The following is a 27,849-nucleotide window of genomic DNA, read 5'->3' as shown; positions in this document are numbered from 1 at the left end:
TCTTCCTATGTACATGCAATGAAAGGAATGACTGTTTAATGTTATGAAATATTGTTTCTTAAAACGAAGCTGACGCTGGGGGGTTTATCCCCGTAAAGAATATATGACCTCTGGCTCTCTTTCAGTCTGTATAAGTCTAAATTACTTTATAGAAGTATAAATTATTCTATAGCCATTAGAATAAGATGCCAGGTTCCCCAGAGGAATGGCAGTGTACTGTCAGCAGCTACATGCTTTCCTGAGATCTCTTTCCTTTAAATGTCTTTTAAAACTGAAAACCTAAAGTTTTTTCCATAAGCTTTCATCCTGCGCTTCCATATTCCAGATGTGTTTTATAAAACACAGCGCATTGCAGCACAATAGGGTATCTATTGCAGGCAAAACAGAGCAGCGCTGCTGTTTGAATTTCCATGGGGCCTTTTTGTTCTTTGTCATCTGTTTGTTTCTCTGGTTTTGTCTGGAAGCCAGATCCTTAGGGGATACATTTATAAATCCATACACTGGACTCAGCAACAAAACTTGGGTTAAAAGCAAATCTCTCCATGGTGCGCTCGCTGTGGATCCTTTTAATGCAAAACTATTGCCGTATTTTACAGTAGCAGCTCGAACGGCTCACGTCAATGTGCTGTTGTTGCTTTGCCCAGGTAGTCCGTTTCTGCGGTACCTTTTGGCATTATTTGCACAGAAGAGATTGTACATAGCTTTGTGTGGCTTTAAGAGCAAGAAGGATTCAGAAAGTTGTGTGTTCTAACTTCATAGCTGGCCACGAGGGATGTCGGCATGTGCGTCTTCCTAGATAGCAGGTTCAGTCATTAAACGTGGGAACGTATAATTGTTGCAGGTAATTTGAGTTACTTTTGAGGGAAGTTAGTGGAGCTGTCTGATTTTTAAAGAAAGAACACCATCCAACAGCAATTGTGACCTTTAAGGGGCTGCTTTGCAGGTGTTACTTCATTACCTTCAAATATACACATTCTATGAATAATTGACGTTATTAATAGGGGCGTATATTCTAATCTGAAATGTATGAATTACACTGGAAGAGGCAAAGTTGAACTTCTAATAATAAGGGCTGCCTTTGAATTTTATGACACATCATTAAAAGAGAAGGGGGGGGAGGAAATAAACCCCAAGAGCATTCACTTAACTAACCCCAGTTCTTTCAGTGGAGTCTGGTCAATAGAAATGAATGAAAAGCTGCCCAGCAGTGGCAACAAAACATAATGTATGTATATATATCGGCGCTTCTGTTTAATAGAAATATTTACTGAGAGTTAAAGACTATTTGCATTAAGATATAGTTACAGAACACTGTGGAGAGGAGTAAAATAAAGCCTATATGCCATAGTATGATTTTAATGTTGCTTTATTATTGCTGTTAAGTGTAGCTCAGCCATTAAAAGCCCTTATTTGCATCTATTATGTCCGATTCACAAAGAGCCCTCTGTTTTCCACCGTGTCCTTGCAGCAGTGATTTCTCTTAGTGCTCTGCCGTCACTGGTCTGTGTAGGAGAGATCAAAGCCCTAATAATAGATTGCTGACAGGGAGCTCGCCTGCTACCTGCCCTACACAAATCCTCACTGTTCATGTTTGCTTCATGGCAACAAAGCAGACAGAAGGAAAATGCCAGGCACTGAGTTTGAGGTACAGCCCTGCCATAGCTTGACATTTCAGCAGAACAGCAGTTTATGAGATGCATAATTTTTCATCTGGGACTCAGCTGCCATTTTCATAGGAGCTTGCAGCTCATTGACTGCCTGGAAGTAGGGCAAAGGTTTACAGCATAGAGCAAGGTCCGCATCCTTCCCATCGCTGTTTAAACCCAAGTATTGTTCTCCAGATTAAGGTCTGAGAAATGAGCAGATTTCGTGTTTTTTGGAGCCAATTTCTGTCCCCCAGCGAAAACACTTCTAGCACAGAAAGCGTTTGTAGTTGATTCGGAATGATGGGAATTGATTTCATTCACCCAAAGATGAAACACATCCTGGGACAAGAACGAAGCGCGAGTCCTTCCACGCAGCGTCGGAACAAAGCTGCGGTTTTCTCCTCCTCTCACTTCGCAAAAGAGAGCTCGTTCCAAGCTCGAAACGAATGGAAAGTCTTTGCTGCCGACGTGTAATCGAGTTGTGTTTTAGTGTTGTTAGGGACTGCATTTGAATTCTGGCATCCGTGCGCATGTACGCGGGAAGCGAACGCGGTGTAGGTCCGCGCGAGTGTTTAATTTGGAGTTACACATCTCCGTGAGCTCCAGTGACAGTTCACCGTGTCACAGCCTCGCACGGAACAATGGTACAGCGCGCTGGATTAATTAAAGAAGCCTTGCAGAGAACTGACTCCTCGGTATGTCAAGATTTCAGCTTTATGTTAAATATTTTCTAAAGGCCAGACCCTTAAATCTCAGGGGCTGTACCGAGCAGTGAGCTGTGAATTTAACCATAGGCTAACTGCTAATGATAAGGAAAAGAGTCCAAGTTGAGGCAGCTGTAATACAGTCATTGGATTAGGCTATCAATCACCCGGTTCCCTGAGGAACAGGCAAAGACGACAAAACAGTGAAAAGGGAAATTAGGAAGGGAGGGCATGACTAGAATGAGATTCTTCACCGAATGTATCTGTTAGTTGGCTGAATCCCCCAAGCATCAGATAGAAATGGCCAGCATTGCTCTCAGACTAAAAGCCAAGTGTTTGTTCCAGACTCCTAGAAAACCATCAAAGCGTCATTTAACTGTTGCTGGTCTGTGCAGGGTGTTAGAAATGCAGTCACGATCTTCTCCTGCTTTAATAGTCTGTAATTAGGTTAATCTCTAAACCACTGTTGTTGAACACTCTGGATTTACTGTTTGCATCAAAGCTCATACAGAATATGTCCAATTGAAATAATTAATTTTCCAGATGAGTGGGTTTTTTTAATAAACAGATAACTGTTAAGCTATTGAGTCTTACTGATGGCTGCTAAAGGCAAATGGCAGAGGGCAATTCAGATAGAATCAGAAGTTCTACTCGGACGTAATAGGGGAAGAAATAAGAGAGAATGACGGTGGTCGAGCTTGCCCAAGCATGGGTGAAAGAATGTGCAGTTTTAATCTGGGTGCAGGTAAGGAAAATTGGAAATAAGTTCATGTAGTGGTATGGATTAACATGATAAAGTAAAGGGGGCTCTTACAGTTAGTGACTTGGAGACACAGTCTGATTAACAAAGAATGGGAGTGAACAGGGCGAGCAAAAGAGATGTCAAAGCATTTTAAGGCAGGGGCTTGTATTTCAACTTGGTTACAGTAGTGGGTGGAGTGAATGTACCACGTGCAAACTGTCACTACGTTGTGTTTTGGAGACCATCGTGTTGAAAACTGGTATTTCTCTCATAAAAATTTATTACCATTCGTTTGGGAGGTGATTTAAACATAACCACATTAAGTATCTTACGAATCTCTCTGAAAAATACCTGGCGTTCAAGTAAGACTCAGCACTTTGCCTTGTTGAACCTCATCCCTTTGGCCACAGCCCATGGATCCAGCCTGCCCGGATCCCTCTGCAGAGCTTCCTACCCTCCAGCAGATCAACGCTCCCACCCAACTTGGTGTCATCTGCAGATTTACTGAGGGTGCCCTCGATCCCCTCATCCATATCATCAATGAAAACCTTAAACAACACTGACCCAATATTGAGCCCCGAGGGACACCACTAGCGACCGGTCACCAACTACATGCGATGCTGTTACAGTGTATGTGTGTGATGGATTCAAACTTCCATTATGGAAGTTTAGGGAGCTTCAGTACAGGAGGCAGAGGAAAGACCTGCCAGAGGCGGTCGGGTCCGAATTCACATGAATACCTGTCAGTGTTACCAGCTCCCTGCTGTTGATTGTGCGTGGCCCATCATTTTCTATTCTGCTGACCCGTTATTCAGCACCTGAACCAACAGCAGGGTTTGTGGTACAGGGGGTACTTGAGAGCGATCAATGATGCAACTGTCTTCCGTGGAAATTATCAACTGTACCTGCCAGTCACAGAGCTGAAATCCTCATTGTAATTCCCCAAAAACCCAGGAATCGGGCAGGGTTTGTAAACAATTCTGGTTATCAGTTGTATCAGCAGAGGTTCAAACCCCGGAGTACTGACCTGGTGTGTTTTAAGCATGTTCTTTTCTATATCTTACTATGCATATTGATGTGCTCTAGTCACCAAGTGGCATATACTGGTTGTAGAGCCCATCTGTATTCACTGGAAGACATATTCTCATCCTACCTGAAGAGTAAACATGATTTCATCAGGGACTGCAGCGATAGGACAAGGGGTGATGGGTTCACACTGAACCAGGGGCAGTTCAGGTTAGATCTAAGGCAGAAGCTCTTCCCTGTGAGGGTGCTGAGGCGCTGGCACAGGGTGCCCAGAGAAGCTGTGGCTGCCCCATCCCTGGCAGTGTTCAAGGCCAGGTTGGACACAGGGGCTTGGAGCAAGCTGCTTTAATGTGAGGTGTCCCTGAACTGAACGACCTTAAGATCCTTTCTAATCCAAACCAGGCTTGGATTCTGTGGTTTTACATTGCAGGGTGGGCCAACTGACTACTGTCTTCTGTGCTCAGTTTGGGGATACTACCACTGCTGACAATACACCCCAGCTTGGGTACTGTGTGCTGCCCCTCCACCTGGTTCCGTAGCTTCAGGACCTTCAATGGCTCAGGCATCACTGTGAGGATGTTGGGGCTCCCACCATCTTGCTGCTAACAAAGCACTGGGTCAATGTGATTTAGCAATAGGTCAGGAAGTGGCTTGATGAGCATGTTTCCCAGTTCCATGGAACGGTGCTTGCTGACGTTAATCCAGTTGCAGGTATTTTGACAATCAGATACGGGGGATTTAGGGAAAATAGAAGAAATAATCCTTGGAACAACTTTAGCCCAGGGCATTGCTTTACATCCAGCAGCACCAAAAGGACATAGTTATGCAGTTATTGCTGCTGTCCTGCTTCCGTGTCGGAGTATCGTAGAGTCACAGAATGGTTAGGATTGGAAGGGACCTCAAAGATCATGGTATTAATGAGCAGCCTTTGAAAGTTCTACCACTGGTTAGCTGTGATTTCTGATGAACTCACCACAGAGAATACATCTAAATTCACCCATATCCTGCTAACATCCTGCATTTTATAGTATCCTACTTGACTGCTGAATAAATCCCGATGCCAACTTCACACATAAAATACAGGACACAAAAGAGCGCAGATTTGTTTAACTGGGTAGATCCTGGGTTTGTATTTCACAACATCCCCGATGAGTTATTGCCAGGAGCATCTATTAAAGTATTTCACAGCCATTTTTTTACCTTTCAAAAGGATGCAACTAATATATGGCAGCCAGCTAGGCGCCCTGCATTTTAATGTGCCTTTTCATGCAAGCACACCATGTATAGAATGAGCTATGCAGATACCCTGCTCACACCCAGGATGCACAAACAGATCCTACAAAACCCCCTGTGGCAATTCGGTTTTCCAGTGTATGATCCACTTGCAGTTCCTCCATTGCCAGGTAACTGCAAATGTCTTCCCTATTAACATGCACTGTATAACCATCTTTACTAAGTCCTTTTTATATCCCCAAAGGCGCTCATCGTCAGGGATTGAACCACCTTTATTGGGGCTAGGTGAGAGCTGAGTGATGCTGTGAAGAGCTGCGTTAGAGGCAGCTCAAAATGAGGAGAAGGCTTGTGGGGTTTGTTGCAGGCAGGCATGCTGATGAAGACGTGGGGAACTGGCTTATGGGTGCGTCTATATGTTTCTATATATTCTATATAAGCCATTTATATTCTATATAAACCACTCCTATATGTTTCACATTGAGTGACCTATTGGTTTTCAAAAGAATAGATGATTACTCCAGTCCACATTTGGGCTCGGCTGAGCTTATCTTACTCCCTGTCAGTTACTGCTGCTCTCACACTGTTAATGCCGTGTCAGCAGTCCATCTATTGAATACACCAGCTTTGGCAGTATTCTTACTAACGTTTGGATATTTGCCCACTCAAGAGCTGCTTAGATTTTGATGGGGAATGCTCAGAGAATCCTCCTCATTCTGTGACCTAATAAATTCTGTGCATCAGGAGGACTTGCAGTGAAGAAGATGTTGCCAGATGAGGCTTTTAAGAACCAATTGCTTTGTATTGTAAATCGAGCAGCTTCTTCAGCACGTATTGACCGTGGGATTTGAAGAGCTCAGACTTCCAAGGACAATCTGGTAGCAACTTATTTTCCCTGAGAAAGACTTGGAAAAGCCTGTGACATGGGACACTCTGATTTATTGAAATAATGAGGAGATTTCTTGCATCTTTGGTGTTCATCGAAGCACGTTTGAGGAGCGGTCCTTGGGAAGGTATCCGTAAAGGGGAGTCACTTGAAGCTTTGCTGCATCTTGTCCAGTGGAATTTTAGGAAGGGGTTCCCTCCTGCACACAGATGCCTTTATTTTCCTGTTTACAGCTGTTCTACAGCTCTAAGAACATCCCCAGCTCACAGTTAAAGTCAGATATTGTGAGGTGGCAAAAGTGTCTTTTAAAATGAAAGGAAATGGCCACTCTTAATCTCTTTCCCAAACTTTGCCTTCTTCCAGGGCTGTCTCCAATGTCCTTTGCTGTTTCTCTCTGCTCCTCATAAAGAAGATTCACTGAGCGAATAGCTTGCAGGCAGAGAAGGCAGGCAGTAGTAGTGCTCTCTTCTGCTTGTGCTGCCTGCATTGCCTTCCCGTGCTAGTAGTACCAGGACACCTCTGTGCCTGAGAGCCCTTTCCAAAGAGGCACTGGTAACTTCTCCCTTGTCGCTGGAAGGAGATGGGCATTCTGAGATGATGTGGGTTTCTTTCTCCCTCTGTTGACTGCATCAGAAACTCGAGGTTAGTATATTCCTAATGTAGGTGCCTGTGTCATACGTCTAAGGTAATACCCCACTTTGGGATGAAATGGCAGTGGTTAAGCGTGTAAATGTGTCAGGTTTTTCTAGTGAAGGCCAGGCTTTGGGGGTGTTTCGAAAACACATCTTTCTTTAGCCCAGTCTATTTTTCACAGGAGAAAAGTGCTATTTGTATGCTTGACGTTAAAATATCTCCCAATCAGTTAATGTAAAGCATCTGGTATTTGTCTCTATTTTAATAAGCCCCAATAACACCGCTGCAATCCCTTAATGCTGCTTCTCATATCCTTGTTACAGTAGGTATATATGGGACACGTCCTCTGGTTTAAAAAGCTGGCAGGAAATTCCAGCAATTTAATCTCAGTGTTAGAAAAAGGATCACAGCAGCCACCAGAGTATTTGGTATTTAAGCTGGTTTTGGTAGAGGCTCGTGACGTGCTCCCTGGGAGCTAAATATTGACAAGCATGCTCTGGCAAGCAAGATGAAGCTTGGTGGGTTAACAGAGCTCAAGTCCCTGCATTGACACTGTAACCCAAGTCCAAAAACTGTTATCCTCCACCATTTACTTTGGCTTTAGAGGTGATGCTGTCCACTTGAATTAGCGATTTCTACTGTCTTTTTAATACTGTAACCGTGGATTCATATTTGGTTTAGGACCACGACGCGTGCCAGGTTGCTTGCGCATCTGCTTGAGGAGACCTTCAGCAAGGTGGTGTGTGTAGAATCACAAATGACAGCGGGAAGCCATCCCCAGTTCAAATCTTGGCAGTAGAAGTGTGTAAAATGATTCTTAAATCACAGTTCTCTGTTCGGCAGTGGAACACACCATGGCCCAGTTTGTGAAAGCATCGAAAGTGAAGCTTGGGCCTGATTCATTGCAGCTTAGAATTTAGGAGATTAATTTTTAGGTGGGTTCTGTAGGTAAAAGGAAAACCCCACTTTTCCCCCCCGGTTTTAAATGCACTCTTGTTTGTAATGCTTGCAGTTCACTTTCTGAACTTGTGAAGAACGAACTGAAGCCTATTCGGGCTTCTAGTGAATTTGGCGTATACACTAAATTGATTACCCGATGCATTGTGCAACATATGGCATTGTTCTGTCTTTGCGTGCTTCATAGTATTGCCTTCAATTACCAGCATTTGCTTTGATTCCAAGCAATGCACTTGTCTTGGCCCTCTGGTGCTTTGGACTTAAATGCTGGCTTTTCAGTGCTGAACAGATGTGTTCGAGTTGCACACGGAACATTTCTGCTTTGGTGAGTCTTCGTCTTGGAGCTTTCCGTGCACAGGATGAAGTCAGCGAGAGCTCATGCAAATGGGATCTCTTCATTTTCGTATGTACATGGATTGCTTAAAATAGCGTTCAGCATTCCTAGTAATTCTGTGGGACCAAGGAGAAGAAAACAACCCGGTTGTGACAAATATACACTGCCCCCAGAGTGAATCAGTTCCCTCAGATGTGTTTGACTTTAGGTCAGGGAAAAGCAGGAAGGAAGGAGAATGTAATTCCTTTGTGGGTGACAGCAACAGTCACCAACAGTCCCGTGTGCTTCTGTGAACAGCCTTCTTTCCACGCTGGAGGCTGTGGTTTTAATGGGCATAAAAATTCATCCATGGAATAAGGTGCCCAGGACATTGGTATGTAAAGGAGAGCGCTTGAGTTGCTTTACAAAGCACCCTTCTGCAAAGCTATGCTTTAAATTACCCACGGGTTTAGGGAAAAGGACAGTGTGACATCCTGGAACAAGAATGTGGGATCTGTGTCCAGGACGGGTGACTGCTGCCTCTGCTGCTCAGGTGGAATTGCTCTCTTCACACCCGGATTTACTCCACTTCCATCTTTGCTCTTCAGTGGGATAAAAAGACCAGTGAACGCAGTTTAGGAGTTGTGTGGCTACTGGTTTAATTCAGTGGAAGCCAAGGGGATGAGTAAGTACGTAAATTAATCCCCTTTACCCTTTGAGCTGCCCTCATTGGATAACAATTGAAAGAGCAGTGCACTGAATTCCCTCACATCCCTTTATCTTGCTGTGAATACATCAAAGAAATGAGTATTGAGTCCTGTTTAATGCTGTTGTTTTCTATTAATGCAGAAATCAGATTTATGATACAAGTGTCTAATTTCATCTTGAGATCAGCATTGAGTTGCATAGCTGGTCACAAAGCAGGCCTGATAGAACCACGTTTTAATGACCAGCCCTCCGTAATGCATCCAAGAGCTAGTAAAGGCCTCCACAAATACGGTTTGTGCTTCACAAATAGCCTGCGCAGCATGGATGTGCTGTCATTTTGTTTTCCATTAAGACATTAACTCTTCAGCTTGCTCTAAACTCTCACCCAAAGAAATGGCATGAAGCTTCCCATGACAGTGAAGGTTATGAAAAAGAAGGGACAGAAGAAAAAGCCTTTCTTTAAGGTTGCCATCCCTGTGCAGCCAAAGTCTCAGGTAAAGCCAAGGTATCAGCTCTTGGAGTGAGGGGTTCTTTTCTTTTCTGCAAAACTAAGTATTGTCATGGTAATTTCATTACAACAATACCAAAATGTCAGGAACTAAATATATAGAAACCTATGTGGTTATAACACCCTAATCATAAGGAAGTGTTCTTGTGTCGTTGAGCGCTGCGTGTCTGGCATAGAATCATAGAATCATAGAATAGTTAGGGTTGGAAAGGACCTTAAGATCATCCAGTTCCAACCCCCCTGCCATGGGCAGGGACACCCAACACTAAACCATGGCACCCAAGGCCTCATCCAACCTGGCCTTGAACACCACCAAGGATGCAGCATTCACAACCTCCCTGGGCAACCCATTCGAGTGCCTCACCACCCTCTCAGTAAAGAATTTCTTCCTTAGATCCAATCTAAACTTCCCCTGTTTCAGTGTGAACCCATCACCCCTTGTCCTGTCACTACAGTCCCTGATGAAGAGTCCCTCTCCAGCATCCTTGTAGGCCCCCTTCAGACACTGGAAGCTGCTCTGAGGTCTCCACGCAGCCTTCTCTTCTCCAGGCTGAACAGCCCCAACTTTCTCAGCCTGTCTCCATACAGGAGGTGCTCCAGTCCCCTGATCATCCCCGTGGCCTCCTCTGGACTTGTTCCAACAGTTCCATGTCCTTTTTATGTTGAGGACACCAGAACTGCACACAATGCTCCAAGTGAGGTCTCACGAGAGCAGAGTAGAGGGGCAGGATCACCTCCTTCGACCTGCTGGCCACGCTCCTCTTGATGCAGCCCAGGATACGGTTGCTTTCTGGGCTCAAGCGCACACTGCAGCCGGCTCATGTTCATTTTCTCATTGACCAACACCCCCAAGTCCTTCTCTGCAGGGCTGCTCTGAATCTCTTCTCTGCCCAACCTGTAGCTGTGCCTGGGATTGCTCTGACCCAGGTGTAGGACCTTGCACTTGGCATGGTTAAACTTCATAAGGCTGGCATCAGCCCACCTCACAAGTGTGTCGAGGTCACTCTGGATGGCATCCCTTCCCTCCGGCGTATCAACCGAACCACACAGCTTGGTGTCATCGGCAAACTTGCTGAGGGTGCACTCAATCCCACTGTCCATGTCACCGACAAAGATGTTGAACAAGACCAGTCCCAACACTGATCCCTGAGGGACACCACTCGTTACCGGTCTCCAGCCGGACATCGAGCCATTGACCACAGCTCTTTGCGTGTGGCCATCCAGCCAGTTCTTTATCCACCGAGTGGTCCACCCATCAAATTGATGTCTCTCCAATTTAGAGACAAGGATGTTGTGTGGGACAGCGTTGAACGCTTTGCACAAGTCCAGGTAGATGACGTCAACTGCTCTGCCCCTGTCCATCAGTTTCGTAGCCCCATCATAGTAGGCCACCAAATTGGTCAGGCAGGATTTCCCCTTACGTCTACAGTGGCTATTAGCTGAATATGACCATCCTTACCATTCTGTGAGCAATTGCCTCTCTTGAAACTGATTGATACTTAGGGATAAAGCACTTCTGTTGCATCTTGCCAACTCCTGAGGCCAGATCTTTCAACCTGCGGTGCCTTCACAGGAGTGATGATCTCTCCTCTCTCTGGATCTAATCACATCCGAAGAGAATGAAAGGGTGAAAGCACGTTTTGTGTTCTGGAGAACTTTCCTTGCGTTGTACCCTCTTCTGCTACAAAATGATTGCAGTGTTTTCTCTGGCAAAGGTGACAGTGGAGGAAGATAATGTCATGGGAAGAGAGATGTTTGAGTATAGGCAACTAGCACTGTGCAGGGCCTTGGCTCGAGGCAGTGAATTTATTTGTGGGTTGATGAAACTGTGGTCTCCCTTTCTCATTGCCTGGGTGCAAAACAGTCTTGTGCCAGGGTGTGCTGCTTGCAAAGTCTTTGCTACCACGGCATTAGTTTAATCTGTGGGCTTGTGCTCTGTCCAGAGCAGCAAACAGACCTGCAATTGCAAGGAAGAGAAAGCACAAGCAAAAGGAAAGAGAACCCCCCCTACCAAGCGTTTGTCTTCTTAAGGCCATGCTGTCTTGCTATGGCCCAGACCATCTCTAATCGTGCTTTGAGAGTTTTGCAAAGGAGGAAAGCTGTAAGAAAACATTGCAGGCGAGTTAGTGGTAAATACTGCTCAGAGGGACTCGGCTTGGGGAGATTTGGTGTGTGTTTTGGGCATTCTTTACATTTCTCCATCCTCATCCTGCCTCTGTCCCTCGCAGACTGAGCTAGAAAGGCAGAGTGCTCAGCAGGAACTACCAGAGAATGGGAGCTTCTTGGGCTTCCCTCCCAAAATCTGGCGGAGAAAGTTAACTGATGCTGGTTTAACACTGGCATGCAACGAAATGCCTGAGCTCAGTGGGTAGGAGCAAGTTCATTAGCCTGAATGCACCAGCATGAAGCTCCCAGTGACTATAGAGTCACTGAAAGGGGGGTCCCTGCAAGTGTTCACACCCCGTGGAGACGAGGCCTCAGTGCCGTGGGTTAGTGGTGGCCTTGGCAGTGCTGGGAATGGTTGGACTGGATGAGCTTAAAGGGCTTTTCCAACCTGGTTGATTCTGTCATTCTCTTATTTTTGACTTTAAAGACCACCTGAAGCTGTAACCCTTCTGCTCCGTAGATCCTTCAGATTCTTTGTTAACGTAACGGTGGCATGCCTTGGGAGCTGAAGAATCCTCCCAAGATACTGTTTTCAGCAGGATAGAGCAGGAACCCAGCTGTCCTCTCCCAACCCATCCTTTGATCGTTAGATTATAACGGGTCCTACAAGAACCCCATCCCTTCCAGCCTTCAGTATGAACAGCTCGAGTTCCTGCTCTTGTTCACATGAGTCTGCCCGGATCCCTTTGTGTCGCACTCCAGAACTGCAAAGAGAACTTGTCAAAACCCCCATACTTTGCTGCTTTCCCCAAGCAGGAGCTTGCTTTGCAAAGATCTCAGCATACTCCGGTATGGGCCTTCTTCTTTCCAAATGATGATGCAGCCCACCAGCTAACAGACACATGCAGATCCCCATGAATAGGCAAGGTAGGTAGTTTCCATTTATTGCTGGGAGGAAAAAAAGGTGTCAAATAGCTTCCTACTCATCCTATGGCAAGCAGATGAGTATGGCTGTGTGCTGCAGCTACCTTAGGTATAGCTATCAGCTGTCCTGGTTGTGTGAGTCTTGAGAAACGGGAAGTGTTGAAATAAATGGCTATGATACACATCGTGTTGAAATAAACATTTATTTTAACACATTGTATGTGATGAGCCATTTATTTTAACACTTTTCCCTGGAAGTGTTGAAATAACAGGTTTTATCAGGGGACGTGTCATCCACTGTTTTATGTATATGTGAATATGGAAATACAGCTACTGAGTGTGCACGTATATATATATATACACACTCACAGAGATTATATGGATATGTAATAATGATATGGTAGATGTGTGTGTAGACACACAATTGCACAGGCAAATAAAGGGTTTTCTGCTGAAATGGAGTCATTTGTTTCACCAAAGTTTCGTGTTCGTGCCATCATTTTTAATGTATTTTTTGTATTTATAAGGAGACCTAAATATATCCATACATAAAGTTGTATATTACTGTGTAAAATTGTGTATTACTAGATGGTAGCAACAGGGCGAGATAGATAAAATAGCTAAATAAAATCAAATCAATAAATCTTGAAGTAGGGTAAGAATGATCCTGACTTTTGTAAAGGGAGAAGGAAATACTTCTTCTGAGCTTTCTAGGTATCTAGACCCAGTTTCTTCAGTTCACTGTACTTTCATAAGCTCTCCTTCCTTTTCTGTAATGGTCTTCTTAGGCAAGTGGTTATTCAACAGTGCAAGGGATGCTTCAGGTTTGGTAAGCGTACACAGACATCCTGCTTTCTGGCACCAAGGTCATGTTGACCATGGTAGTTGGTTTTGTTAAGGAGGTTAAACCCAGCTCAAACAAAGGTTTGAGGTCTGAGGCTGACAGAGGCAAGGCTGCCTTTGAACAGATCTCTGAGCATCTGCGTAAATAGCCACGAACACTGGCACTAGACTGAGTTAAACACGTCTGTCTCTGTGTATTAATGGGTTGTGTGACCTGCTCAGTGTTCAAGTGAAGCACTTGCATCTTTTGAGGGTAAGGATTGCCCAGCAGAATTTGGCTCCGACACCCTCACGTAAAGAAGCTCTTCCTCATGTTGAGGTGACGCTTGGTCTGTGTTAGTTTATGGCCATTGCTCCTCGTCCTGTCACTGGGCACCACTGGAAAGGGTCTGGCACCATCCTCCTGGCACCCGCATTTAGGCTATTGATCTGCATTGATGAGATCCCCTCTCCGGCTGCTCTTCTCCAGGCTAACCAGGCCCCGTAAGAGAGATGCTCCAGACCCCTGAGCATCCTCGTGGCCTCCGCTGGACCCTCTCCTTGTAGTGAGCAAAGGAAAGAACGTGAACAGCACAGTGTGAGACAATCCCCAGGTTCAAGAGAAACCAAAGTAGAAAGCCTGAATGGAATTAAAGAATGAACATCTGCTAAATTGCAACAGAAAATGCTTTGCTGGGTTTCATGCAGATCACCAGAAGGATCGATTTTTAGTGGCTCTGTGGTTTTCAGTGAGGGAATGGCTCGGTTAGAAAATGTTTAACCAGCTCGTGCAGCAGTCGCAAACCAATTTGTATCTGTCCTCGGGATTTTTCCTGCTGAAGCCCAATATGAGTGAGAATTCCTCCTGGTCTTCTGGATAAATAATATTTACAGATAAGGAAAATCTAATTTTTGCCTCTCTCCTTCTCTGATTCGAACCTTTTTTAATTGAGAGGAGTCTCTGATGACTGCCAAACATTTATTGAGCGAAAACTCCGGTGATTTGATGAACTTTGAGCCGCAAGAGCATAAATAATGATTAGTATGAATTCAAAACTGGTCAAAAGAAACCCGAAAAAGGACACTGGTTCTTATTTGTGAAGGAAACAGGAAGCAAAACGATGACTTCTTTGTACCAGTCACAGGTTCAACTCAAACCCAGGGGTATCCCAAAGAGAATCATATGAGAAAGAAGCTTTTAAATGAAAAGGGGGAAATAAGTATCAGGGAGAACATCAGCACAACATTTTATATTAATACTAACCAACAGTTTCTCGATCCAGGCATGTAACAGTCACAATGCACTAACAAAAGGGAGTAGAATGCAGTCGGTCAGTGTGGTTTCAAGAGCCAGCGATGGCAGAGTGAGATAGAAGCGGTTTCGAATCTGCAGAATCATTCACTTTATTGTATTGAGGTGAAGTCCTGGCTTCACTGTAGTCAGCAGAACCTTTGCCATCGATGCAGTAGTGTTGGCACGTTACCCATCACAAATTATGGATTAAGTGAAGCATTAGTCAGCCATTGCTTTGAGGATGTTGGCAAATTGCTGTGGAGACCCCCCATAAAACAAATACTCCCTCAACCGCTCCATTTGGTAAATGAATAATTCAAAGTTTTGGTTGGAAATGGCCAGAGCCTGCGGAAACAGTGCATTATTAGTAGTGATTCGGGCAAATGGCTGTTCCTGTGTGAGTGGGAATGGACCGAAGGACTGCCCAGGCTGTGAAATAGATGAGGAGCAGTGAAAGACCCTTCTCTGCATCCTGAGGTGCACCATTAAAGCTGTGGCAAGGACCATCTTGAACTTGCTTCTTCAGCACTGACGTGTAGTTTTCAGCGTGCTGAGCATTGCGTGTCCCATCTGGGGAACCTCGTCACAGCAGTGGATAGTCTGCCTCTCTAAACATGTCTGTTTAGTGGGTTTTCTTCTGCATATAAATGCATTCTCTGGCCATTTTGAAGGATGTGCCTGCTACACTGTTTCATTAAACCGCCGCGTTATCGGGTAATTGTTTAAACATAATGCCATAGCACTATCAAAAGGAAAGGTGAACTAATGGCATTTGCAAATGTCAGGGATTATCTTAACACTTTTATTATAGTTTATAAAAAGTAGGTTCAGGGCATTCCATGGCAATTATTTCCACCGAAATTGGTTATTTAAATAAATTGCTAATTATCTGGATATGACAGTATTGAAAACCCTGCTAATGACTTCGTTGATAAGTGTAGCTTATGATGGCCACCTACAGGTGGGAGAGGGAAAGAACACGGCACAGAAGCATTCCCATCGGCAGGAATGCCAAGTGAATGAATGGTGTATAACAATCTATGTGTATCAGATGGAATCGTGTCTGTAGCATGTTTCCCTGGCCTGTTTACAGATGCAGATTATATATGTTTATATAAAGCACTTGGATCACCAGAACTAGGCAGCATACACATTATGCAAAAAATTCCTTAATAAAGAATTGGGGTTTGTGGGTTTCTTCCTTAATTTCCAACCTTTCTTACCTGGCTCCTTCCTGCAGCATTGGATTCGTCATCTCCATCACCTCCATTTTCCCAGACCAACTGCCTTCTGCAGTCTTCATCCCAAACTCGTGTTTGCTGCCACTGGCTTCTGTTGTCATTAGGTTTATTCATCTGAACGGTTAGGAAGATGGGAATGCCAGCTCTCTTCCAAGAATGGATTTGCAGAGGGAGGGAGATTCTGAGGGTTTCTTTCTTTCAGCAGAAGAGACTGCATCAGGAATTCATTAATACAAAATAATTTAGCAGCCAGTTTTTCCTTGTAATATTTAGACTGTTTTAAATCTGAGACTCGATTTGTAAAGGACTGAAGTGTAATATAATATAATGCAAATGAAGAATTCATTTTGCTTTGCAGTGCACAGAATGGGGAGAATTATGACCCAAATTCCTTTTTATTCCATCTAGTAACCATAGATACAAAAATCGGCTTTTAAGTCATCTCCTAACCAAAGGTATGAGAGTTTCCCTTTTAGAGCTGCTGCTTTTGTTGATAGAGAGTTTGATAAAGGCCATTCAGCCTGTTTCAAGGTTCAGACTCAGTATTGTCAGTGTGACTGGATTCATGTCAGTTCTGTTGGCTGGTTTCTAATGGATCTGGATCATCTTTACCTAAAGGTCTGCTTCGAGCTGCTGCAGATAACGTGTGGAAGACTTTAAGCTGCCATGTTAGTGCATTACATTGCACGTAAGAATGTAGCCCAGCATTCAAAGCTTCTTAGACTTGAGGTTGGTGGATCACTGGGATCAAGAAGATCTGAATCGCTTCTGCTGGGGATTGCCAAAGCTACTGATCTGCCTGAAGCTTAACCCCAGGCTTCTCCTAGAAGAAGGCATCAAATTTGGCTCTCAGTCCTCAACCTAGTGAACATTTTTGGTGTTGAAGTCATAATAAAACATGGGTTTTCTGGCACTGGTAGAGGGTTTTTTACTTCCTAAGTAGGTGTAATACCTCTCGCCAGTTTTCCATCAGCCTGCAGTCTCAGAGGACCAGGGCAGCTCTGCCTGCCTGCACTGATCAGAGCATTTGATCAACATAGGTTCTGCTTCTCCTTCATGCTCTGGTTTGCTCTATTGGATTTCCTCGACTGCAGTCCCTGAGAGTCGCAGAAAAACTGACTTAAAAAAGAAAGAAAACCAAATTCCTTCGTTTTAAGGCAAAAAGAATGTCGAGAACTTTGGCATCGGACACTTATTGAATTGTTGAAATCGGTATTTAGTAGCAACCATTTGTTCCCTAATTAATGAGAGATTCGAAAGGGTAGTTTGCAACATAGAGTAGCACAGAACTAGATGATCTTAAGGTCCTTTCCAACCCAGCTATTCTATGATTCTATGATACTGTGCCATCTCCACCAGGTATTTTTCTGTCTTCCATTTTCAAATCTCACTCCCCTCCTTGAGGTGTGGATACATGGACTTTGTTTATTAAATCTCATTCTTTTGCAGCAAGGTAAATGATAGCCATATCAAGCATCTGGTAGCAGCTGTAATGCTACTATCAAGAGAGTACCATATCAGCGGTTTCCCAGCTACGGGTGCTTAGCTAGTGGAATTACAGGTCCCAAGCCCATCGAAGTATGTGGTAGATGCTTATTTTCTTGGTGTTGAGCTGTCTTTCAAATGCATGCTGGATTTGGACCTCAGGCTTCTTAAATATGATTTGATTTATCAGGCAAACTTCTGCATATTTCCATTACTACAGACAGCTCCTCATTAAATCTCCTTTATTTCAACCTTTGAAAAACGCCGTCTCCACAAGTTTCTATGTTGGAGTTTATTACCTTCCTGTTGGCTGTATTCTTGCTTTTATTCTGGGTTATTCTGAATGGTTATTTCACCATTTCAATAGGCAGAAGGATCTCTATCACAAGTAAATCACGTTGTGTTCCAGACCAGAAGCTTTTCTTACAGAAGGGCAAGCTTCGGAACTGTTGATCGAGAACAGCTGCACCTTCTGATGTTCTGTATTCTGTAAAGCAAAGAAGAGAGTGACACCTCAGTCAACCCTCTGATTGTCATTAGAGCCATTTATTTACTCTCATCAGTAGCACTCCTGAAATGTTTTTACATTCATTTGGGGGAGTTAGAGATGAATGGAATACTTTTGCCATCATACCAATTTATCACTAATTTACTAATCACCAAACGTAAGTAAGAGCTCCTATTATGAATATCAAGTGCAGGTAGTACTGAAAATTACCTGTGTTCCATAATAAACTCTAAGCCTCATTGCCGTCTCTGCTAGGCGTCATCAAATCATATGCTTGATTTCTTTGGGCTGAATGAAGGCCTTTCTGATTGCTTATTGTGCTGAACCTTAAATAAACTGTAATTTGCTCCTTTTCCTCTACTGACCGTTGTACAGAGATAGTCATTTAAGGGAGAAGGTGGCTAATTTAATCACAATGAAGAAAGGAACGGTTATATTCCAGAAATACTGTCCTGTGGAACTCTTTGCTATGGGATACCATCGAGGTCAAGGGTATGTAAGGCTTAAAAGCTGATGGAATGCAACCTCTTAGAGTTACATTGGGGTTAAAAGAATAGAAACCTTCATGCCTCAAGGCAGTTGTCAGTTTTTAACGCATGCAGGCTGGAAAGAGTTTTTCCTCTAGCCACATGATTTCGGAGTTAACAGCATCTGTATTCTTTCACCTTTCTAAGGAATAACTGCCTCATCAGAGTGAGATTCTGCAGTAGCTCTATCAGGGCCCAAAAGCAATGCAACAAGTCTGATACTTACCTGTAGCCTCAATTGCAAACGCTGACTATTGGAGGGATTCCATGAACTAGTGCTTTTGGATGAGGTTGTTCCCAGCAATTTTGATGTGTAGTGGATGTCTTGGCACGTATGGCCCTCCAAAGGCTTGATAAATGAACGCGTGGAAGGAAACAGCATGGTCCCATTTGGGTTTTTTTGTCTTAAGTCTTTCTCGAAGACTGTGCCATCAATTCTGGTGTGAGATTTGCTCTTTGGACCCTAGCAGCCATCCTCTTTCAGAGAGCCAACCTGTTCCTTTCAAACACGTTATGATTGATCTAGCTCAAACGGCAAATAGTCATTAGTGTCCTGTGGAAGGTTACTGTTCCGCTCCAGCTCCTTTCTGTGACCTGTTCTGCTGTGATGGTAGATTCTTTAAGGCAGTTCTGGTGAGATTTCTAAGTTTTATGAACCAGGCTCTAGTTTTCCCTAGAGCACACTGAGAATGCTTCTTGGGTCAAGCTGCATTGGAATCATAGAATCCCAGACTGGTTTGGGTTGGAAAAGACCTGAAGATCATCCAGTTCCAACCCCTGCCGTGGGTAGGGACACCTCACTCTAGAGCAGGTTGCTCCAAGCCCTGTCCAACCTGGCCTTGAACCACTTCCTTGGACAAATTTAAGCATTACCCATGTATGCAAATGGGAGTTTAGATGCTGAAAACATTATATGTCCATGTAGTTTCTGTTAAACTACAGACAGCAAGCATCTGTGCAAGGCCTGTGAGCAGTTCTGACCCCTAACATGGGCATCCAAGAACATCTGCTATGGTCTTGCTGGCAAGCGGAGGAGTCTGTCTGATCAGATAGCGAGTCTTCTGGGTTTTGCTAGGTGCAGAGATCATCTATAGGAGAAGGAGGAGGTGTTGCATCAAGTATGTAATGAGAAAGTGCCTATCCCGAGGCAGCAGAGGTTGTCATTGCCCAAGAAGATAATTCCATGCTGAATGCAGAGCAGATGTCAGTAGAGGCTGCTTAGCTGAGCTTTTGGGTGTGAATGTGTTCAATACTAATGGGCCACGGTCTGCTGTGAACTCAGTGTGGTCTGTCAGGGTTACAGTGAGGGGTATGTTGCAAAAGACAACGCTAGCTGAACACGCAGGGGGTTTAATGGTTATGACAAACCAGATTTCAGTTTTCTGCGGTGGAAAATTACCTTGATAAAACAGGTCCTTGACAAAGTGACCCTGCCCTATTTATAGCAAAACATGGCAGGTTTTCTGAGCTGAACTCCTCATGGGGTCATTCTCCCCATTGACCTGTAGACCTGGGAGGTCTGAACTGATGGAGACCTCATTGCAGCCTTCCAGTATCTGAAGGGGGCCTACAAGGATGCTGGGGATGGACTCTTCATCAGGGACTGCAGTGACAGGACAAGGGGTAACGGGTTCAAACTTAAACAGGGGAAGTTTAGATTGGATCTAAGGAAGGAATTCTTTCCTGAGAGAGTGGTGAGGCACTGGAATGGGTTGCCCAGGGAGGCTGTGAATGCTCCATCCTTGGCGATGTTCAAGGCCAGGTTGGATGAGGCCTTGGGTGCCATGGTTTAGTGTGGGGTGTCCCTGCCCATGGCAGGGGGGTTGGAACTGGATGATCTTAAGGTCCTTTCCAACCCTAACTGTTCTATGGTTCTATGATTCTATGATGCACAAGCAAGGAGGAGGCTCTTTCTAGAGAGCAGAACCCTGCGCTGATGATAGGTCCTTTATGGAGACCAGAAAGCTCTGCCTGAGAGGCAGCACTGATGGGGACACTGGAGGGAGGGTTGGTGCTGGGCTCAGTGACACAGTACTGGCTGGAAAAAGCAATTTATCCTTTACTAAAGACTTCCTTCTGTTACCAATCCAGGCAGCAGAACTGCCCCGCTTCTGTCTCAGAAAGGGTAGAGAAAGAACTGCAGCACAGCTTGCTTGGGTTGAAGTCTTGTCTGCAGGAGATGAGGATGTTGGTCAGGCATCTAAGCAGAGGTGTGGGGATGCAGCAGCTCCTGTTCCCCCGTGGGCTCTTCTCCCACACTTCCAAACTGTAGTTTCTTCTTTCCTCTTGTTTTGTTCATTGCGTTTGTTTTATTCCTTTCTTCTCTTTCGGCTATTTGCTCTTGCAGAAGGTCAGAGCTTTAAAGGTTATGAAAATACCCATGGAGGGCGTTCAGAAGCATTTCAGATCATGGTATTTCCCCGAATCACCTAATACAGTACAAACCCAGAAGTACCGGCTCTTCTCTGCGTAGGCTGACAGGGTTGACAGCCAGCCAGTTCCTCTGGAAACTGTGTTCCTCCCTTGTGCTACTGTATGTATGGGAACCGTGTGCCTCCCTTACGCTACTGTAGTGTTGTCCAGTGATACCATGGAAATCTCCCTAAAGGTTCTCTAAATGGAGTGGGAATGTTAAGAATGCAGGAGTTATCCAGAGAAATCCCAACCAGCCTCAGACAAAACATCAGTGGAAGTGTCAGCTGTCTGTTCCCTCCATCATTTAATGAGCAGCATCTGTATGCATGTTTTAAAGGCTTGCATACTACGAATAGAATGTAGCCAAAGCAGAAGCATTGCAGACACAGCGCGTTGAGACTTTAATCATCGTTCCTCTAAATGTAGCAGGGAGTTGTCTGACTCAACTTCTAGATACCATTTAAAAGTACAAGCTTCGGTCTTGGTGATAGGACTCTAAAATGAATCTACTTCATTCTTTTGAGCTTCTGACTAAAAGGGGGCTTACTTAAAGGGCTATCCAAATCTACTAACATCCGAAGAGGAAACATGTTAAATAAGATGTGAGATGTCAAATGCCGTGAAATGGCGTTTTTAAAGAATCTTTACTCAGACAAGTAAATGAGATGTTCCCTCTGACTTGGTCTGTGTTCAAAAAGCCAAGCTGATTCTTTATGTAGAAACACAGGTCTCTGTCAATGGTGTACTGTATGGGAAAGTATTGCTTTCTGTCTCAGACATTGTTAGTCTTTGTTTTGAGCATCAGCTGAAATGTTCCAGCCAGCTTTGCAGTGTTTATCCAAATGTTTCTGTGATTCCCTGTATTTCAGCCAAGTTCCCAGTACTTTACAAGTACTGATAGCACTTGAAACCCACTTGGTGTCAATTTATAAATGAATGCATCCTCTGCATCTCAGAATTAGATGTTAGCTCCTGATGTTCCTTAGCATGAGGGATGCGCAAATGACATCAGGGTGTGTTCTGCTACTGCTGACAACATGTTCTGGTTTTCCATAGGAAACGCCATCAGGCCCATCGCCCTCCGTGCAGTGTCTGCCATAGCCCGTGCTCTTCCCGGGTTTCCCATCTTAGCAACTGGAGGCATCGATTCTGCTGAAAGTGGACTTCAGTTTCTGCACAGTGGGGCTTCTGTTTTGCAGGTATCCTTGCTTTCTTTAAAGCATTAGAATGAAAGGAATTAAATCCAGAATGTAGCTTCCTTTCAAACATCAGAATCGTGGGGGGTTTATACCATCGAAAGCAATTTTTATAGAACCATAGGGTCTAGAGACTGGAAAACACCTTTAAGCTCATCAAGTCCAACCGTTCACAAGCCACCACTAACCCATGGCACTGAGGGCCTCTTCCTCATGGTTTATGAACACTTCCAGAGACAGGGATTCCGCCACTACCCTGTGAAGCTGCATGCTTCTTGCTAAGAGACACTCATTTCAGATGGAGGAGGAGTTGCCAAAATAACACTTCAGGCGTTCCAATACCAACCTGCGAAAAGACTTGCTCTGAGTATGTTATCACTTTATCTCTCTGACCTATAGGATTTAAACATTAAGCATCGCTCCCTTGTCATACAAACAGGGCTGACGTAGAGTTAAGCTTCAGCTCTCTGATGTTCCTTTATTCTTGGGTTTTGTCTTCTGCAAAGAGCCTTTTCAAGGGGAGAGAGGCATTTCAAAGAACACTACTTCGGTCCCACTGGGAGCCAGTTTAAAGTAATTCCTGTTTGCCCAGGCATCTGTGTCCCTTAAGCATGATTATTGGAGCAGGAAGTGCAGAGCTCTGTCTCCTGCATATGAGGCTGGTGGTAAAGCCTGTTGCAATGGAGTAAGCTTTCAGACTGGATCATAGAATAATAGAATCTCAGACTGGTTTTTGTTGGAAGGGACCTTAAATCTCATCTGGTTCCAGCCCCCTGAATACAGTAGTTGAGGCTTTCTGCATTGCCTGTGTTGTTTTGAGATCCTGGCCAGACTGGCATGGTTATTCAGTCCCTGTCATGGAATGAAGCCTTAATGGCCTGTTATTATGGGCACTAGGAAATGAGCTGGAAATCAGCCCCTTACCTGCTCTGCTTTGCAGCATATCTGTTCGAATGGCTAAGAGGCAGGTGGTGGTGATGTTCTCCTATTCCATTATATATTGTCACGTTCTGGTTGATGCTCAGCCCCTTGATCTGGAGTTCCCATCCTAGACAACAGCAGCTGTGGATTCTGTGGATCTCATCTTTGTGTCACTCCGTGGAATGACTGGAGTGGTTTCATTCCCGCAAGTCTCTTTGACATTAAAGTTAGATTCAGTGTGACCATCCTTTCTGTACAGCGCTGCTGTCTGCTGTGGTTAGTCATCTGTTTGCTGTGTTTCAGACAAAAAAAGCCCCCAAACAGGCCAACTCAGTGGGTTTGCTTGGGTTTTTAACAGTGTTGCGTGATCTGAGCTATACAATGTGGAATGGGTTTCTGGCCTGCATCTGCTCTATCTGTTTCTGGATGACTGAAAAATGAGGTTGTTTCATTCATTTATGCATTTTTATATGGGCTAACGTTAAACTCCTCTGGATCACCCCTGTCCTCAGTGTGAGTGGTTTATTTCTCTTTCGCTAATGGAGGGAAGTCATTGAAAGTAATCTGAGATAAATGAGTTCTAAAGCTGCTGTGTAGGTAAAGTCTGAACTAGTTCAATTCCATTTATTTCAACATAAGCCTTTAGTAAACTTCATGCAGGGTTGTGAGTCCAGGCCATAAGTCTTTCCCTCACCATGGGAAAGGCAAATGGAAGGGACAAGGAAACAAGTAATCTCTATAGAGTCTTACAAGAAATACCCTTGACCAGGATTAGAGTTGCTCAAGCAAGGTATGTTGTGATAGACAGAAGACACCCTCATCTTCGTAGGTCAGCTTTGGAACCTAATTAGGATTGGGAGAATCATTGCTGTTGTTTTCCTTTCTTAAAATGATACACAAATAGACACATTACATACTTTTCCCTGAATCCCAATCTCTCACGTGTCCTTGGTTATCAAAGGCCTGAGTTGTTCCTTTAGCAGTCAAACCCCGTGTTCCTTATCCTACCAGCTTTGACAGTTTACTTCTGCTTCCTCAGTACCAAAATACAGAGCAAGTACAGAATCTGGAGGTAGCATCAAATAAAGTGATCTACTGAATGGTTCAGTCTATTAAGATTCAGGTCTTTGTCAAGTCTTATTAAGTCCCCAAGTTCAATAGGTAGAAGCTGAGACTGTACTGGGAGAGTTATATGTGCATCCTATAGCCTTAGGTGTCTGCTTTGGACACTGTTGGAGATGGTGCTGAATAGACACCTGGACTGACAAAGTACTGCAGGTTTTGTGATCTTACTTCACGTTTCCAGCACCACAAGGACATGGTACGACTGATCCAGAGACAGAAAGCAAGGAGCCTGGACACTGGTGGTGATGGAGTGAACTCTGCAGTCAGCAGTAGATACATTCCCAGTACCACTACTGGGAATGGGTACTACCGCTACTGTCACCACCCCATTCCACACAATAGCACGTGGATGTTTCCTTGTTTTTTAAATGGTAGGGAATGTCAATTCATGCAGCATTAAACGCAGTCTGATACCACTGAGCAGCACAGATTGTACTGGTCCATCCACAGAGCCCAGCTACAGAACTGGGAAAGCAGCACTTGCATGGCCATTGGACTTCCCTTTATTTTGCCTAGATGAGAGTCCTGTGTCTTCTCTGCCATGAGAGGCAGACCTTCATGAGCTAAGATAATACAAAGGCTTTGTGGGTTGATTTAATTGCAGTCTGGCATATCTCCTAGAGAAGAGGTTTATGAATAATAAATGTACCTCCATTAAAAGCAAGATCAGGTTTTCCTCTGCAGCTATTTCAGTTACAACCAGTTCTCCGTTATTTTCTTTCCCAATTGCTTTTGTTTGTAAGATACGGGGATTTATTTTCCATTTGCGAAATCATCGTACACAGAAATGCAAGTCAGGAGTGACCAAAGCCATATTTTGATATATGCTATAACCACTTCAAGTGGTATTAAGGGATAGATCAGGGAATGGTTTGGAGAGATAGGTTCAGGATTCCAAGTGTGTTCTATCCCCTCTTTTAGAAGATACCCATAGCAGGGGGTTGGAACTAGATGACCTTAAGGTCTTTTCCAACCCAAACCGTTCTATGAGTCTATGATTCTACGGAGGGCAACATCTTAGTGCCGTTAAAGAAAGCTTTGCAGCAGGGGTAGCAAACAGCCTGGATCCTGGCAGTCAGCGGTAGCTGGGATTCACATTTTGTGCAGCAATTTAACAGAGCATTCTTCCACTTGATGGGCTTCAGAATCAGTTGCAAAAAGACCCCGCTTGTCCTTTAATTCTTCATTACAAATGCTGAACCATTTCAGTGACTCCTGACTCGATAGCACTATACTTTCCTGTAACATACTCATATCCAGCAATCCCTTTGAAGTTCAGACATGGAGTTAAAAATAAACCCAATAACTTTATTTATGGAGGTAACCCTGCACTCATTGCATACCAAAAGCTCTAGATACATCTAGCTGCATCTTTCTGAAGGCGCAGTTCATTGCTATGTGCTTCCAGTGCGGCTGAAGTTGTTTGGGTGTTCTAATGTAAGTAAGCTTGTTCAAAGCCCCAATTAATCATGATAAGATGTATATTGGGTTATGTTTCTTTGCATCTCTTGCATCATGGGGGTGATTTAGCATTGTCACACTGATGGGTGGTTAGGTTTTTGCAAGCCTTTGCAAGAGGCAGGCGTTTTTCAAAGGCGTCTTGCTGGAGGAAATTAAAACCGGGGACAATTATAGCAAATTCCAGTGGAAAGAGAAAATGCGTTCTGGAAAAGGCAATAGAAGCGGAAAAACATTCAAGTAAAAGTCGCTTCACAGCAGCCTGTGTGATTCAATTGTAGATCAATATTGTGTAGTTAATGCATTAGCAGTAGAGCATTAATTTGCAATTACCGCAGGTGATCTGATTCTCTGGGTTCTGGCCGTTGACATAAATGACCTTTTGTTGAAGGAGATTCTGTACTCATTACTTGTAGCAGATGTAACAGGAAATAAAGGTGGACCTGAAATGTACTTGTTTCATGGTGGAGTCTCTTAACGCTGTATTCTAGACTGGAATACTTTTGTTCAACTTGAATATTGGTCGTTAGCATGTAAAGAATATGTGCTCCTTTTCAGACAATTTGCTTTTCTTACAAAGTGTGGAGGTCACACATGTTCCCTGTTGCTCCAGCATGGCTGTTTGTAACGCTCTCTGCAAAGCAGCACTATCAAATCCACCCAGATAATGCTGCTTCCCAGCAGGTCAGCTTTGCCCCAAGCCCTGTTTCAGACCCATCTTCACCTATCTGTCTCCCACTTAGAGTCATGAAATGGTTTGGGTTGGAAGGGACCTTAAAGCTCACCCAGCTCCAACCCCTGCCACGGGCAGGGACACCTCACACTAGAGCAGGTTGCTCCAAGCCCCTGTGTCCAACCTGGCCTTGAACACTGCCAGGGATGGGGCAGCCACAGCTTCTCTGGGCACCCTGGGCCAGCGCCTCAGCACCCTCACAGGGAAGAGCTTCTGCCTTAGATCTAACCTGAACTGCCCCTGGTTCAGTGTGAACCCATCACCCCTTGTCCTATCGCTACAGTCCCTGTGAAGAGTCCCTCTCCAGCATCCTTGGAGCCCCCTTCAGACACTGGAAGCTGCTCTGAGGTCTCCACGCAGCTTCTCTTCTCCAGGCTGAACAGCCCCAATGTTCTCAACCTGTCTCCACATGGGAGCTGCTCCAGCCCCTGCTCATCCTCGTGGCCTCCTCTGGACTTGCTCCAACAGCTCCATGTCCTTTGTGTGTTGAGGACACCAGCACTGCACACAGTGCTGCAAGTGGGGTATCACAAGAGCAGAGCAGAGGGGCAGGATCACCTCCCTTGAGCTGCTGCTCACGCTCCTGTTGATGCAGCCCAGGATATTTGCCCTGGATGGGATGTACCTTTCCACCCTGTGATGCTGTACTCTTGTCTTCACCGTTGTATTTAGCCTCCGGACCTTGCACCATGACCCTCCTCATCTCTCAGGCAGAAGGATGATGTGGGAGTATACCCCACCACAGAGACAGAGCCGCCAGGATGCTGGATGTGCCCTGTGCCCTTCTCTCCTGCCCCACACCGGTTGTGTATGAGATCCTCAGGGATCTGTGAGAGAACAAAACCATTCGGGAAGTATGACAGCCCATGATATGAAAGCAATAGTGATGGGGTTTTTGCCTCTGCGAGATACAATCTCCCTCCACTACAGAACGTGGTTGGTTTTATGAGACTACTTGTGTTTTGTGTGATGTTTTCAAGGAGCGTTCTTGTTGGTACCTCTTTGGAGTCAGGGTCTCAAGGGATTCGGGACAGTTTGATGAGTATTTTTCCTTCAGCAGGCTTTTTACTGAAGCATTTAGCTGGGGGATTTTTCTAACAGCAGGGTGGCCCTTTGTGTGGGAATAAACAAGCTTTTCCATCGCAAAGTAGAGGGACTTGGACGATGAGAGGGAGCATTGTTGTTTTCTTTGTGCAAATGTGAAACCCTGTGAGAAACCCCTCTACATGGTATAGGATGCCCTGGGTATCAGGATATAAAAGCAAGGCTCTGAAAATATCATCAGTGTGAAATGACAGGGGGTGGAAAAGAAGAGTACAGTTTTACAAGCATTATGTCACATCTTAATGTTTAGATGTTCCCATTTTCTCCACCCTAATCTCAACACCCCCCACCATCCGCCCCATAAAATCCCATGAAATGTATTCTGGGATCCTTTGTCACATTTTTCCCTATTTAATTTTTCATTTATTATTTATTAATTAATAATACATTTCTTTATTAATTTGTTAATTAATTACAGACTGATGCAATTTCTCTATGGTTTTTTACATCTACAGAACTGCAATGAGGAGAGCTGAAGAACACTTGGTGTTCTTCTAAAGCCCTTCTCAGTGTCTGTCCAAGTCAGTGAAGACACAGATACTTGAGTTAAGTGAGGACCAGATGAGACCAAAAGAATTCTCATTCAGGAATTACTGTTCATGCCATTGAATGGTATGGAGAGTGAAAAACTAAAAGA

The 27,849-nt window shown here is 44.4% G+C and overlaps 1 protein-coding gene across 1 annotated transcript in view; it reads left to right on the top strand.

Moving 5' to 3' along the window:
- Nucleotides 1-27,849, top strand: part of DPYD (dihydropyrimidine dehydrogenase) — a gene marked incomplete at its 3' end in the record, with an annotated part of 352,887 nt that overhangs the window by 267,042 nt on the left and 57,996 nt on the right. The window contains exon 19 of the mRNA XM_080623761.1: nucleotides 21,732-21,874. Coding sequence (XP_080479887.1) covers nucleotides 21,732-21,874 — 143 coding nt within the window. The remainder of the gene's footprint in view (nucleotides 1-21,731; nucleotides 21,875-27,849) is intronic.

The sequence above is a fragment of the Psittacula echo genome (assembly GCF_963264785.1).
Source record: "Psittacula echo genome assembly, chromosome: 7".
NCBI lineage: Eukaryota > Metazoa > Chordata > Aves > Psittaciformes > Psittacidae > Psittacula > Psittacula echo.
This window is presented reverse-complemented; position numbering and strand designations above follow the sequence as displayed.